The sequence below is a fragment of the Corythoichthys intestinalis genome, chromosome 22 (genome assembly GCF_030265065.1).
Source record: "Corythoichthys intestinalis isolate RoL2023-P3 chromosome 22, ASM3026506v1, whole genome shotgun sequence".
NCBI lineage: Eukaryota > Metazoa > Chordata > Actinopteri > Syngnathiformes > Syngnathidae > Corythoichthys > Corythoichthys intestinalis.
The window spans coordinates 17603733-17617413 of record NC_080416.1 but is presented as its reverse complement, the minus strand read 5'-3'; the positions used below and the strand labels follow the sequence as shown (position 1 = coordinate 17617413).

Here is a 13681-nt window from a genome sequence, read left to right as displayed (position 1 = left end):
AAAAAAAGGTTTTCAACAATTTCAAATGAACATGACAGACGAGCACATAACTGTAGAGTCAACAAAGATATCACCATTTTTATTATGATAATACACACGCAGCAGGAAAACATATTATTTGTAATTAATTAAACTCACCTGGACACCACGAACTGTTGTAAAATGTTTTCCAAGAGTTTAAGAAGACACCGAGTCACCGCACTAAATGCTAAGGCTAATGCTACCGCGAATGCTATGCTAACGCTACAAGTTAGTTTAGTGTGTAATGATCACTCAGCACAGACCTTTAAAGGGATCCTCGATCTTAAAGACATGGAGGCTCTAATAAACCACAATTGTTCTCTTGGACTAAAATATGTTGTTAGAAACACATAAAATGTGAAATCAATGGCAATATTTTATAATATCTAATTCTTATTTTGACCGATAGTTGGCGCAATGTTTTGCGGGCTCAGAGTAATGACGTAATTGGGATGTTTCCAATTGTGTACAACAATTGTGTATTGCTGCCTAAACTCACTAAATAAACTCCCACGATGTGCTGCTTTTGGATGCAATTTCCTGTCAAATGGAAACAAGGGGAGTGATGTGAGTCTCCACATATTTACTATTGACATGAAAAGGAGAAAGGTTTGGGAAAATGCCTGTAGACTGACAAAACATCCCAAAGACCCAAGGTTTTGTTCTCTCTTTAGTCGATGACAACTTATGAAAGAGCTCACTGGAGCGGCTGGATACAAGCGGAGACTAAAATCAAATGCTTTTCCAACTATTTTCCTTCACAAGAAGCCTCGACGTGCCGGATAGCGAGTGAAATGCGCGCAAAAAAGCACCAAAGAAAAGAATTTGTGGCTGCTCTCCTAAGCAGGCAAGTTGCTCCTGTCGCTTCAGCGGTAGGCAAACCTTCGGGCGTACCGCTAGTCACAGAGGAAGCTAATAATTCACCTCGACTGTCAGTTCATCAGGCAGTAAGTGTGTCTGTTCAGTATTCACCTAATATCAGTGATGCTGCCCCTCAAACTGATCCAGACAAGTTCCGATGCAGCGGTACAGTGGCCAGCTGATGCGCGCTGAGCACTTAATATGGACCACCCTGACGTAGCTAAACGTGAGTTGGATGTACAAGACATGGAGGACATGCGGTCCCAGGATTTGTTCCCGTCAGATGACGAATTTAATGAGGACAGTCATCCACGAAACAATTCCGATCCTGACTATGACACGTGATCATTGATTGTTTTATTACCTTCAGTGAGACTTTATAATGTCAATAATCATGAAAATGCACAAATGACAAGGTCTGTTCAAACTTTTGGCCTGGACTGCATGTAAAGCACACGACAGCTCTGGATACTATCAATCTACATAATTACATTGGAATAAGTTTGATCACGCAATAGCTCACCTTGAAGACAAAAACAAACTACAAACAAAAAAACAAAAAACTGTGTTCTCGCAGCATACACTCTCTCGCTCCATTGTCATTGAGACACACTTACCGCAAGTACAGTGGGGCAAATAAGTATTTAGTCAACCACCAATTGTGCAAGTTCTCCTACTTGAAAACATTAGAGAGGCCTGTAATTGTCAACATGGGTAAACCTCAACCATGAGAGACAGAATGTGGGGGAAAAAAAACAAAAAATCACATTGTTTGATTTTTAAAGAATTTATTTGCAAATAATGGTGAAAAATAAGTATTTGGTCAATACCAAAAGTTCATCTCAATACTTTGTAATGTACCCTTTGTTTGCAATAACGGAGGCCAAACGTTTTCTGTAACTCTTCACTCTTCGCTTGGTGTTAAGAAATCAACTGTGGGAGCAATTATTAGAAAATGGAAGACATACAAGACCACTGATAATCTCCCTCGATCTGTGGGTCCATGCAAGATCTCACCCCCCACCAGGGACTCAAATTCTGCACTGCCAGACGTGTCCCACTGCTGAAGAAAGTACACGTCCAGGCCTGTCTGCGGTTCTCTAGAGAGCATTTGGATGATCCAGAAGAGGACTGGGAGAATGTGTTGTGGTCACATGAAACCAAAACAGAACTTTTTGGTAGAAACGCAGGTTCTCGTGTTTGGAGGAGAAAGAATACTGAATTGCATCCGAAGAACATCATACCCACTGTGAAGCATGGGGGTGGAAACATCATGCTTTGGGGCTGTTTTTCTGCAAAGGGACCAGGACGACTGATCTGTGTAAAGGAAAGAATGAATGGGACCATGTATCAAGAGATTTTGAGTGAAAATCTCCTTCCATCAGCAAGGGCATTGAAGATGAGACGTGGCTGGGTCTTTCAGCATGACAATGATCCCAAACACACAGCCAGGGCAACAAAGGAGTGGCTTTGTCTGAAGCATTTCAAGGTCCTGGAGTGGCCTAAGCCAGTCTCCAGATCTCAACCCCATAGAAAATATGTGGAGGGACTTGAAAGTCCGTGTTGCCCAACGACAGCCCCAAAACATCACTGATAAGATAACAAAGATAAGAAAACAAAACTTACCAAGTAGCACCTGACACCTTTCACAAAAGTAGCTTGGAATGGGCACACACTTAAAGCAGTGTGAGGGGCGAGGGGGGTGGGGGCACAGCAGCACGTCACATGATTGACACGACCATACACTGCTAAATGAGTTCTAACTACACATACAATAAGAAAATATCACAAATTGTCAATTTATGACAGAAACTATGGCAAATTTTCATCTTGTTCTTGTGTCGTCATATGACAACTGGCATCCATCTCGTTATTTTTTTTGTCTCCTAAGACACGTTTTCAGCGCATCATCCTGACGTCATCGTCATTAAAAAAATTGTTTGTTGACGAAATATTTTTGTCATCGTTAACGAAAACAACACAGATGTCAGTCAGTAGTGAACATGATCACCAGCAGTCATTGGATTTTCAAATATATCGAATGTTTTGGCCATTGTATTGTGTCTGACAGTATACACTCTATTACTTTTAGACTTTGACTGGAACTACTTCTGGTTGTGGAGCCGCTTCCTTGACTATGTCCAGTGTGTGGCAGCCTTCACGCTGACTGCGGCGTACATCACCTACGTCCTGCTAGACTCGGCCTTATTCGTAGAGATGCTTGGCTTCCTGGCTGTTTTCAGTGAGGCCATGCTGGGAACACCACAGCTCTACTGCAACTATCAGAACAAGTCTACAGAAGGCATGAGGTGAGGGTCACGAAAATAATACACATTTCTATTCATGTTAGAAGCATTAAATGAAGTAGGACATTTGTTGTCTATTAACATTTACCTGATTTGCATATGTTGACCTACAGAATATTGAATTAGTCTGAGCATCTTGTATAAAGACAAATTGAATTGGTCCCCTCCAGTGACACCAAACAAGGCTCCCTTCCCTATAAAGTTATTTCATTATTGTTTGTATTAGATGTTAATCGAGTCGGTAATCTCTATTTAGATGAAAACACTCATCAGTTAGCCAATTATTGTTCTCCAAAAGTGAACATTTCAACCTTTAGAGCCATAAAAACGACACAAACTAAAATGCTACGTACTTTATTGTCGTGATAAATGGATATTGGAGTGGGAAAGTAATATGATAGAGAGCGGCATTTAAGGTGGAGAGGAACGTAATAGAAGATAAGTCATTGCGGGACATCTACAAGGCTGATAAAAAGCTTTCTCGCAGCGTGTGTATGTGTGCGTGTCCCTCGCCTGCTGCTGGGTCCTCTGCAGTCGTCAGATAAGAGCGCTCCAGGAGGGCTGACTCTCCAACTAACCCACCATGACTGCTCCCACGCTGGGCTGCCCATGCACGCATACATACTCTCTACTGCTCCATTCTTTTATTTTAGATTACAGAAACTTCCCACCCCAGACAGAAAACTATCCCCGCTGTCAACCAAGCGATCACGAGCCAATTGGGTCTTGAATTGTACTTTAAAAACCAAATGATCAATGATGCGGAGTTTCTGCTGTGACTAGGGATGTCCCCGATCTGATCACGTGATGGGAAAACGCATTCATTTATCAAGTATTAACTCGTTAGCTGCCATTGCAGGTCTCCAGATGGCGACCAAATGGTAGCATTTGGTGACTAAAATTAGAGCCACTGCGAGCGTTTTTTTTTTTTTTTTTTTTTTTTCATTTACCCGATCAGCAAGGTTTTTTTTGTTTGTTTTTGTTGCTGACACATTCCTTCACGGTTAAATCCACTAGTTGGCGGTAATGTAACGAGCTGGTTTGACAAGGGAAAATACAACAGAAGAAAAAGAAGATGGAGGTGGGCGATGTGTCAAGCGGTCGCCGCTCTGCCAGCGGTGGGGTTGGCCCCTCCTGACCCGATGCTGAGCGAATTAGAGTATATAAAAAATGCAAAGGGGAAAATTAAACCATAAAAGGGAACCGCTTGGTACCCCAAGTCACACAGAGGCACCATCCCTTTCAAGGTAATGACATTTTGGACTGTCAAATTGTCACCACTTCCAGGAGAGCAAGACTCCCAAAACGGGCGCCTGGAGAGGTTCGCCCTCTCTCAGCCACTGTTACGCACACATCAACCTAGTCTTCTCCGGTTGTTTCCGCTTCCAGCAAATATACGCGGCGCCACACCATGTATCTATTTGTTATTTTCCAAGTGGTGAGTGACGATTGTAACATTCTAAGTAACGAAGACTTTCTTTGTCGTTTTCTCAAAATTTAGTTTCAATCGCAACTCGGCGACAGCTTGTAAAAGCAGAGCATGACCACGCTCTCCCTCATTATCATTTTACACTAAACTCCAAAAATGGGCTGGACAAAAGTACTGGCACCCTTTGAAAAATCATGTGATGCTTCTCTAATTTGTGTAATTAACAGCACCTGTTACTTACCTGTGGCACATAACAGGTGGTGGCAATATTTAAATCACACTTGCAGCCAGTTAAAATGGATTAAATTGGACTCAACCTCTGTCCTGTGTCCTTGTGTGTACCACATTGAGCATGGAAAAACGAAAGAAGACCAGAGAACTGTCTGAGGACTTGAGAAGCAAAATCGTGAGGAAGCATGGGCAATATCAAGGCTACAAGTCCATCTCCAAAGACCTGAATGTTACTTTGTCTACCGTGCGCAGTGTCATTAATAAGTGTAAAGCCCATGGCACTGTGGCTAACCTCCCTAGATGTGGACGGGAAAAAAAATGACGAGTGATTTCAACGAAAGATTGTGTGGATGGTGGATAAAGAACCTCGACTAACATCCAAACAAATCGAAGCTGTCCTGCAGTCCGAGGGTACAACAGTGTCAACCGTACTATCCGTTGGCGTCTGAATGAAAAGGGACTCAATGATAGGATACCCAGGAAGACCCCACTTCTAACCCAGACACATAAAAAAGCCAGGCTGGAGTTTGCCAAAACGTACCTGAGAAAGCCAAAAACGTTTTGGAAGAATATTCTCTGGTCAGATGAGACAAAAGTTTGGGAAAAGGCATCAACATAGATGCCAACATGAAAAAACGAGGCCTTCAAAGAAAAGAACACGGTCCCCACTGTCAAACATGGCAGAGGTTCCCTGGTGTTTTGGGGTTGCTTTGCTACCTCTGGCACTGGACTGCTTGAGCGTGTGCATGGCATTATGAAGTCTGAAGACTAACAACAAATTTTGCAGCATAATGTATGGCCCAGTGTGAGAAAGCCGGTTCTCCCTCAGAGATCATGGGTCTTCCAGTAGGACAATGACCCAAAACACACTTCGAAAAACACTACAAAATGGTTTGAGAGAGCGAGAGTGGCCAGCAATGAGTCCAGACTTGAATCCCATAGAAGACCCGTGGAGAGATCTGAAAAAGGCAGTTTGGAGAAGGGCCCCTTCAAATCTCAGAGACCTGGAGCAGTTGGCCAAAGAAGAATGGTCTAAAATTCCAGCAGAGCATTGTAAGAAACTCATTGAAGGATACCGGAAGCGGTTCTTCGCAGTTATTTTGTCTAAATGTTGTGCTAAAAAGTATTAGGCTGAGGGTGCCAATACTTTTGTCCGGCCCATTTTTGGAGTTTTGTGTAAAATGATAATGATTTGATTTTTTTTTTTCATTCTCGTCTGTGTTTTTTTATTGAAAGCAAAATATATGAAGATAATACTACCAAACCATTTATTGCAATCATTTTCTGTGAGAAATTGAGCTTAATCTGACAGAATTGCAAGGATGCCAATACTTTTGGCCAGCAGTGTATATATAGACATTCCAACTACTGCAAAACATAAAACAACACAACCTTGAGAAAAGCTCCTGTACATCATTTCTTTCCTTTCCCCATGTATTATAAACAGCAGCCATTGTCTTGTTTCTCTCGATCCTGCTGGCACAACCTGTTGACAGCTGACAGCAGTTGCTAGGCTACTTATGCTTGACTCGTTCAAGGTCCACGCGGTGCTCATCTCTATCTATTAATGTGCTATTTTAGCTGCGGGACGTACTTTTGGACAGTGGGAAACTTGGACCATGAATGAATGTGTGTGTATATGAACGAGTAAGCAGACAGACAGCGAGACATAAACCATTGTGCCCTTTCTCCTAAGTGTCTGATCTGTGCGGGAAAGCATCTAGCGCCTTCTAACTTCCTAGTTAGCCTTTGTGCTTGGAGATTGCCTATTGGTTGGATGTGTCGGGTTTCATAGACATAACAAACCAGAGTGGAAATTTGAATGAATTGTCAGTGCATGTCTCGCTTTTAGTAAACACTCTCTGCACTGTTAGACAAGCACCAGAAAGCTCATTTTTAATAATGAAACATGGTGGAGCACACTATTAAGGCATTTTTCCCATGAGGACATATTTGTCTGAAGCTTAATAGGTCTGCATGAGTAGACATGAATGTGTGTGGGATGGTACCTTCCATAATGGTGCTAAGGTTCATTTGACTTCTCCCTCTTTTTTAGTTAAAATTGCTCCACCTGTCAGCTTGTATAATTACACCGTTTTTGTGTGGGCAGCTTTCAATATATTTAAATTCATGCAATAACTACGTTGAAGAAAGCAGGTTATTGTTTTGTTTTTTGTTTTTTTTAAACAAAATCTAGTTTGACTTTTACGCATAACCCAAAAAAGTCAAATCAATGTGTCAAATCAAATATACCTGTTATGACATGAAGACTTGTCAGATAGTTGCTTTCAATAGACCTGGTTGATTTCATCGTGATATTCTGTGTGGGTGTCGCTTATACATACATATACATTTTTTCTCTTAATGTACGAGGCAGCAAAAAGGCCGTGTAAACAGGGCTTTACAGTCATATAAAATGAGGAGTGTTTAGTAGTGTTCAGCCTGCTGTTATTACCATATGGCTTGCAAAAGGCAGAGCTGCATACTGTTGCTGAGTGGCCTGCCATAAAACAACACAAACACTAAACAGTGGACGGGACATCCATGCACAGCCTTATAAGGGTCCTGTCTTGGACTACGCCAGATAGCAGCACTAGAGTTTCAGTTAGCCAGCACACAAACATTGTGAAGAGTATAAAGCTACTTCTACAGCACTGATGCTGCCGGGTTGTCACCCCAGTTGGCAGTTGGTGTGAATGCCGCATATATACCTGAGTATAAGTCGCATTTTGGGGGAAAATTTACTTGATAAAATCCAACACATAGAACAGACATGTCATCTTGAAAGGCAATTTGATATAAAAATACAATAGAGAACAACATTCTGAATAAGTGTACAGTGTACAGTGCATGAACATTGAAATGCGCATATACTGTCCTCACCAGGACGCTACAGCTCGGTCCTGGCTATTCAGCGAGCTAAACTCCCAAATGACGATTCTGGATGTCCATATAATTTGCTGAATCAATTTCGTCCTCGATATCAAACAGGTTCGCATCGACGTAAAGAAATGATAATTAGGTGCTTTTACAGCAAAGACATGACACAAACGGTTAACACGCGTTCGCTGGCATTAGCACATAGTTCAAAAAACCACACAACTGGCTCTAAGTGTCTGAACGCAGGTGGAAAACACACAACAACAACAGAAAAGATGATACACACAGACGTTGCCTCTGTAGATATTTTACAAGCATAAACAATGAACGTAGGTTCGCAGCAGTGTTTCTCTCTCGCTAACTCGCCCACTCAGTCAGAGCTACGTAGCTGTCGGTCTTTTATTCTGGCGTGTGAGCGCTCTCCTTCACGTAAACAAGTGCAAGTGCGCCCCCACGTGGGCGTGAAAGCGCCACAAACTAAAAGCATGCATTTCAAGATAAAAAACTCAATAATACAATTGAACACACATTGCCAAAGGCAGAACGAGAACGTGGCCATAGCTATTAAGTTATTAAGATAACTATAGCATAAAGAACATGCTAACAAGTTTACCAAACCATCAGTGTCACTCCAAAACACCAAAATAACATGTGAAATGATATCATAATGCAGTGGTTCTCAATTATTTTCTGTTATGCCCCAACCCCCCCAAGGAAGACGTAAATGTTTCGCGCCCCCCCAAACTCTGCCGCCACTAAAAATAGTATCATTTGTCGATAAAATTACTATTATAAGTACGCCTCTGCCTAACATTGTGTCTTTTTTTCTATTAAAGGAAAAAAAAAAAGTAACATAGATCAACTTATAATAAAGTACAACTTTATTAACATTGTTTTGTTTGCAACAGAAAAGACGTAAAGTGCATCAATTTGCCTGAATAAAAAAAAAAAAGTCACATCTAAACTGTAAAAATACACTCAAGGTACATTTTTGACCATTTGATACTGAAAAATAAAATGTATCAAAATCAGTAAATAATAAATTCAAATTGATTAGAAACATTAACTCATAAGGAAATATGCCAAAAGTTTGACCGAAAAACAAAACTGAATAGAAGAAAAAGACAGTGTCTTTGGAGAGGACAGTTTTTATTTTTGCTGCTCACTGTATCACTTCTTTTGCAATGTTTGCAATGGCGTGGGGTTATTTTGCACTGAGCATGCTAACAGTGCTCACTGGTTTACTGATATAACACTGACAAAGCGGGACGATTGTTGGCAATATTCGGCACGTTTTCGCTGAAAAACAATCAAGTGGCTTATCAATGAGATTGGGGTCTTTAGGTGGCGCCCTAATTGATTTGGCTTCCCGCTGTCTGCTATAATCAGTTTTAGACACAGTAAACAGTGGTCTTTCCTCATCTCCCACTGTATCAAAAGTCAAAGCCAAAGGCCAAACGGCCCGAAAAAGAGCGTGTTCACTGCGGCCTGGGGATGACCGTAGGTGAGGGCGGTCGTCGTGACGATCCCAAGCCGAAAATGGCACTTCTCGGGCGGACACGTGAGAACCGGAGAAGACAGTGGGTCGCTGCGTGAGTCCGGCCGGAAAACGGCTTTCGAAAACAGCGCACAGCTCTTCATATGTCTTTTCTCTGTGCTCTTGCTTGGCTCAGAAATACTGCGCACACTCTGAAAATGAGAGCGCCACTGCCACCCACTGAGTGATGTGCAAGTACACTTTATTCTAGTACGGCAAAAAAAATAAAGCAAGGTTCCCCGAGGTCACATGTGCCACCCCTGGCATCGCTCTGCGCGCCCCACTATTTGAGAAGTACTGTCATAATGTGCTAATAATTTCACACATAAGTCGCTCCTGAGTATAAGTCGCACCTCCAGCCAAACTCCGAAAAAAACTGCGACTTATAGTCCGAAAAATACGGTACTTGTTGTTTTTTATCTCCTGTGTCCCTTGTCATTGGCTGTCATTGACAGTGATGGACATCCAATCTATTTTAACTTGGAGGGCTTGCAGATTCAAAATCACTGAGGCAAACACTGCACCCAGCACACATCTCTAAAGGAGACAAACAAGTAGCCAATCCATGTTCTGATGGTGTCTTCGGCCTCTTCTGTGTTTGAGAGGCGGGGGAGGACTCGATCAAACACGATTTCCACCTCTCTCATGGTTACCTGCAGGAAGGCACCCTCATAACCAAGACGACAGTTGACAAGGAGGAGGTGGAGGTTGACAAAAAACGTAGCTAACAAGCTTCTCACTGCGAGTGCAAGGTTGCCGTGCAGCAGGGAGGTGAGCAGGTACAGAGACGCATGAGAGAGCCAGATTGAAGAGGAATGGGCTGGAGACTTTCTCATAGCTCATATATAAAAAAAGATGTATGTGAGACTGCAGTAAGAAGGCAGTGTGAGATAAATGGCAAGGCTTTTACAAATGGGCCTAACCAATAAAAAGGGCTAAGGTGAAGCGGGAGACTTGAATAATGCAAAAGGGAGGCTTGGCAGATGCACAGACATGGAATTTTGGGAGACACCAGATTAGCCTCCGTTCATTCTTTACAGAGGGCTGATCCGATTATTGAAAGACAGGGTATGTGCATACACAAAAACATGGTTGAACCATGGTTGATTTTTTAACTTATTATGGATTCAATCAATGATTACTTGTGCAGAAGAGAGTAAATATCAGTCGAGAATATATTAAAAATGTAGCAAAATACATCGATACAAATTGAAATTTCCACTTTTAATACAAAGTGTCATCTGGGATTTGTGTATGTCCTGTGAGTTATTGAAAGTAGAGGTGGGGGTGTTGGTTGAGTGAGTTATGGAAAATGTCGGAGGAGGTCAGTCAAGCTCGGCATTAGCTTGATCAGGTTGATTGATTTCAAATTACCCGCAGCGATAGTTTGCCATTCGGTGGTTGTGCTGAAATTTAAGAGCACATGATTGCTGTGTGGTGTTTGTAAAAATAATCACTCATAAAACCCGCTCTCGACTTCTTCTTTGCAGTGTCAAGATGGTTCTGATGTGGACGGGTGGCGACACCTTCAAGACAGGCTACTTTCTGCTCACCCAAGCACCCGTGCAGTTCTGGACTTGTGGAATGCTTCAGGTTCTGGTGGACTTATCCATCCTCTTCCAGGTTTTCTACTATAGCTTCTACCCACAAAAGCCGGTGTCGCACACCACCTCCCATACCACAAGTGCCAAAGCCCTTTGAGATCTGAGTATGTTGGTGTCTGCACCAATGCTTTGAGAACTTGTTACAAGTAAACCCAACGCGGTTTTGAATATTTATCATCTTACAAATGCTCAATGTAAAACCACATTATGCTTTGCTTCCTGGAATGCACAAGTGGCAAATGCCATCGATAAAAGACATCTGAATATCAGAGATTCAGGAAGGTCACAATGAAGAAATTTTCATCATTTTTTTTTTCTTCGCATACTAGCTCCTTTCAGAGGCGTAACGGAAGATCTGGCATTTAGCCACCTTTCCCTCCTTTCATTTTAATACTCCCCCAAAAGGCAGTAGATCCCTGGATCGATATGAAGCAGCAACCTGAAAAAACGCTTTGTGAAAGGGGCTATTTATTCCCAAAAATACCCTTAAAGGCCTAGAAAAAGGTCTTGTCCAATCTTACCCCAAACCTTGGAAGCATAGAATCATCCAAAATATATAATGATGGAAACACAAACCCCTAGTCATGACCACAACCTGAATCTCTATCCTTACACAAAACTATACAGCCTGACCTCATCTCTGTGAAATCTGCATGTAGAGAATCTTTGCACTCTGTATGCGTTTACTGAACTCTATGGACCAGTTTTTGAGGGGAAGGCATGCGGATTGACTGTTGCATGCCCCTCCCTCTGCCTTAATGCACACCACGGCTCGCTGCGCACTCGATTCAATCTGAATGCATTACTGAATGTATGAAATGACATTTGCTGTTTGTTTGAGGTTTTTTTGCACTGTCTGCACTGGCCAGATTTACCACTTCTTGGCCTCACGGTCCCCATGTGACCTCTCAGAACAGTTAAAAGAGCCGAGAGTATTAAACAAGAGTCTATCAAAAAGAACTATCACCTCGGGCTAAATCTCTGTTCAACCAGTTTGGGACTTTTGCCGAAAAGGACCTCTTGAAGATCAATGGCCAACAGTGTGAAGGAAGAGCCAAGAATTGATGAACTGAACTGTTGAATTATACTCACTGCAGGTGTCAAAGACATATTACAAGTCGTTTCCATATATCTTCTCTGCCATCATAGCCAATGACCGTTAATTCGTTTTTTTCTTCACATCATTTCATGAGGGCTGTATTCCATATCCATTTTCTTCTGTAGAAATTCATTTCCTGTTCTTTGGCGGTGGCTGTAAGCTATACACGGAAATAACCCCCTCTTCTATTATTATTATTATTATTATTATTATTATACAAATCATATTTCTCTGTTGCTGTTTTTGCTGTCCCACCCACACCAGCCATATATTGCTTTAAGGAATTGTTAGGTTACAATGTTATTCAGATTTTTGCAGGTTCTTGATTAGTCAATAGCGGTTACATTTTTTTGTTCAATCTTTATTGTTTGTTCTAGTTATTATTATTTTTTTTTATTTTTTTTTTTACATTTTTACATTTTGCATTGCTTTACAGTCTAAAAACACTCATACCAAAAGTATGCTGAAAAAATGTACTTGTATGTTACATGTGTTTTCAGACTTATGTATGTTACTCCTAATGCTTCTTTTTTTTTTTGTTTACCTCTGGAACATCCACCAACAATGAAGTGACTAGAATGGACCAAATAAAGAGGACATGGAGAGGCTCACCCAGTGTATTTGCTGCAATTGTTTGCAGAGCAGCTCCGATATTAGGTACGCCAACAATAATGTATTGAATTTCATTATATTATGAAGCTATACTTTGTGTTCTCTTTCCTGCAAGTTTCATTAATAGCAGTGATGAGTCAATCAGAATGACTTTCCACCTGTACAGACATTCTATTTACAGTAAGAGGTGAGTAGAGTAGCCAAAAAATTTACTAAGCGATAGTAGCATTAAGCCTGTCGCAATATGCAATTATTCCATTTATCGCACGGTAAATAAAAATGAAGGCGATCATTTTTCCGCTGCGATTTATCACCTCGCGTGCACCTGCGTGCGCGCATGCGGCTGATGTGCTGTTAAAAGTTCGGCTTCCTTGTTACCAACTATGCAAAATGCATTTCCGTTCTGTGTCCGGCAAAAAATAGCGCCGGAGCCAATTTTGTTCCCATTATATCTTATTGTTCATTGTATACCGGCCGCGTCAGTGCTCCGGATTGACTGCAAACCATCTCCGGCGTGCCATAGGCCGCCGGAGATGGTCCGCAGTCAATCCGGATTGTTTAGGCTATTTTTTAGTTTAGTGCAGTTTAAGTTTAGTGCAGGTGGAGAAAAAAAAGAAAAGGTGACACTTACCATTGAAATGAAGATGTGAATGATAGCAAAATATAAGCATGGTGTGTGCATCCATGAACTGGGTTGACAATAGAGCCGTAGAATGCCGATCTCGTCCGGTGTTCAACAGGTGTTCTGCAAATTGACAGAACAGGCGGTCCTCCTCCGTTCGCCAGTCTTTATAAGTTAAGGTGACAGTTCTTATTGTGGTAACATTGCCAGAGAAATCGCCAGCTTCGTCAGGTATTCATTAATAATTAATAATAATAATAATAATAATATTAATAATCATTTATTCCATCAACTCGCCGAGTGTCCACTGCTGTTGACGCCAGGATCGAAACAGAAAGTAAAATAGCGCTCTCCTGCTCGCCGTCAGCCCAGCGGTGCGTTCAGGTACAGCAAAAAAAAGTCCGCCACATTAGATCCCAATTCGTTACATTATTACATGTACTGTACTGTATTATTGTTATTATTGCTATTATTATATT

The 13681-nt window shown here is 41.6% G+C and overlaps 1 protein-coding gene across 3 annotated transcripts in view; it reads left to right on the top strand.

Moving 5' to 3' along the window:
• LOC130910517 (solute carrier family 66 member 2) overlaps positions 1-12579 on the top strand; it is a 30743-nt gene extending 18164 nt beyond the window's left edge. For all 3 annotated transcript variants that reach the window (XM_057827899.1, XM_057827900.1, XM_057827901.1), the window contains 2 exons: positions 2975-3191; positions 10756-12579. In XM_057827899.1, the coding sequence (XP_057683882.1) occupies positions 2975-3191; positions 10756-10966 (428 nt within the window). In that variant the 3' untranslated portion in view covers positions 10967-12579. The remainder of the gene's footprint in view (positions 1-2974; positions 3192-10755) is intronic.
• Positions 12580-13681: the final 1102 nt, after the last annotated feature.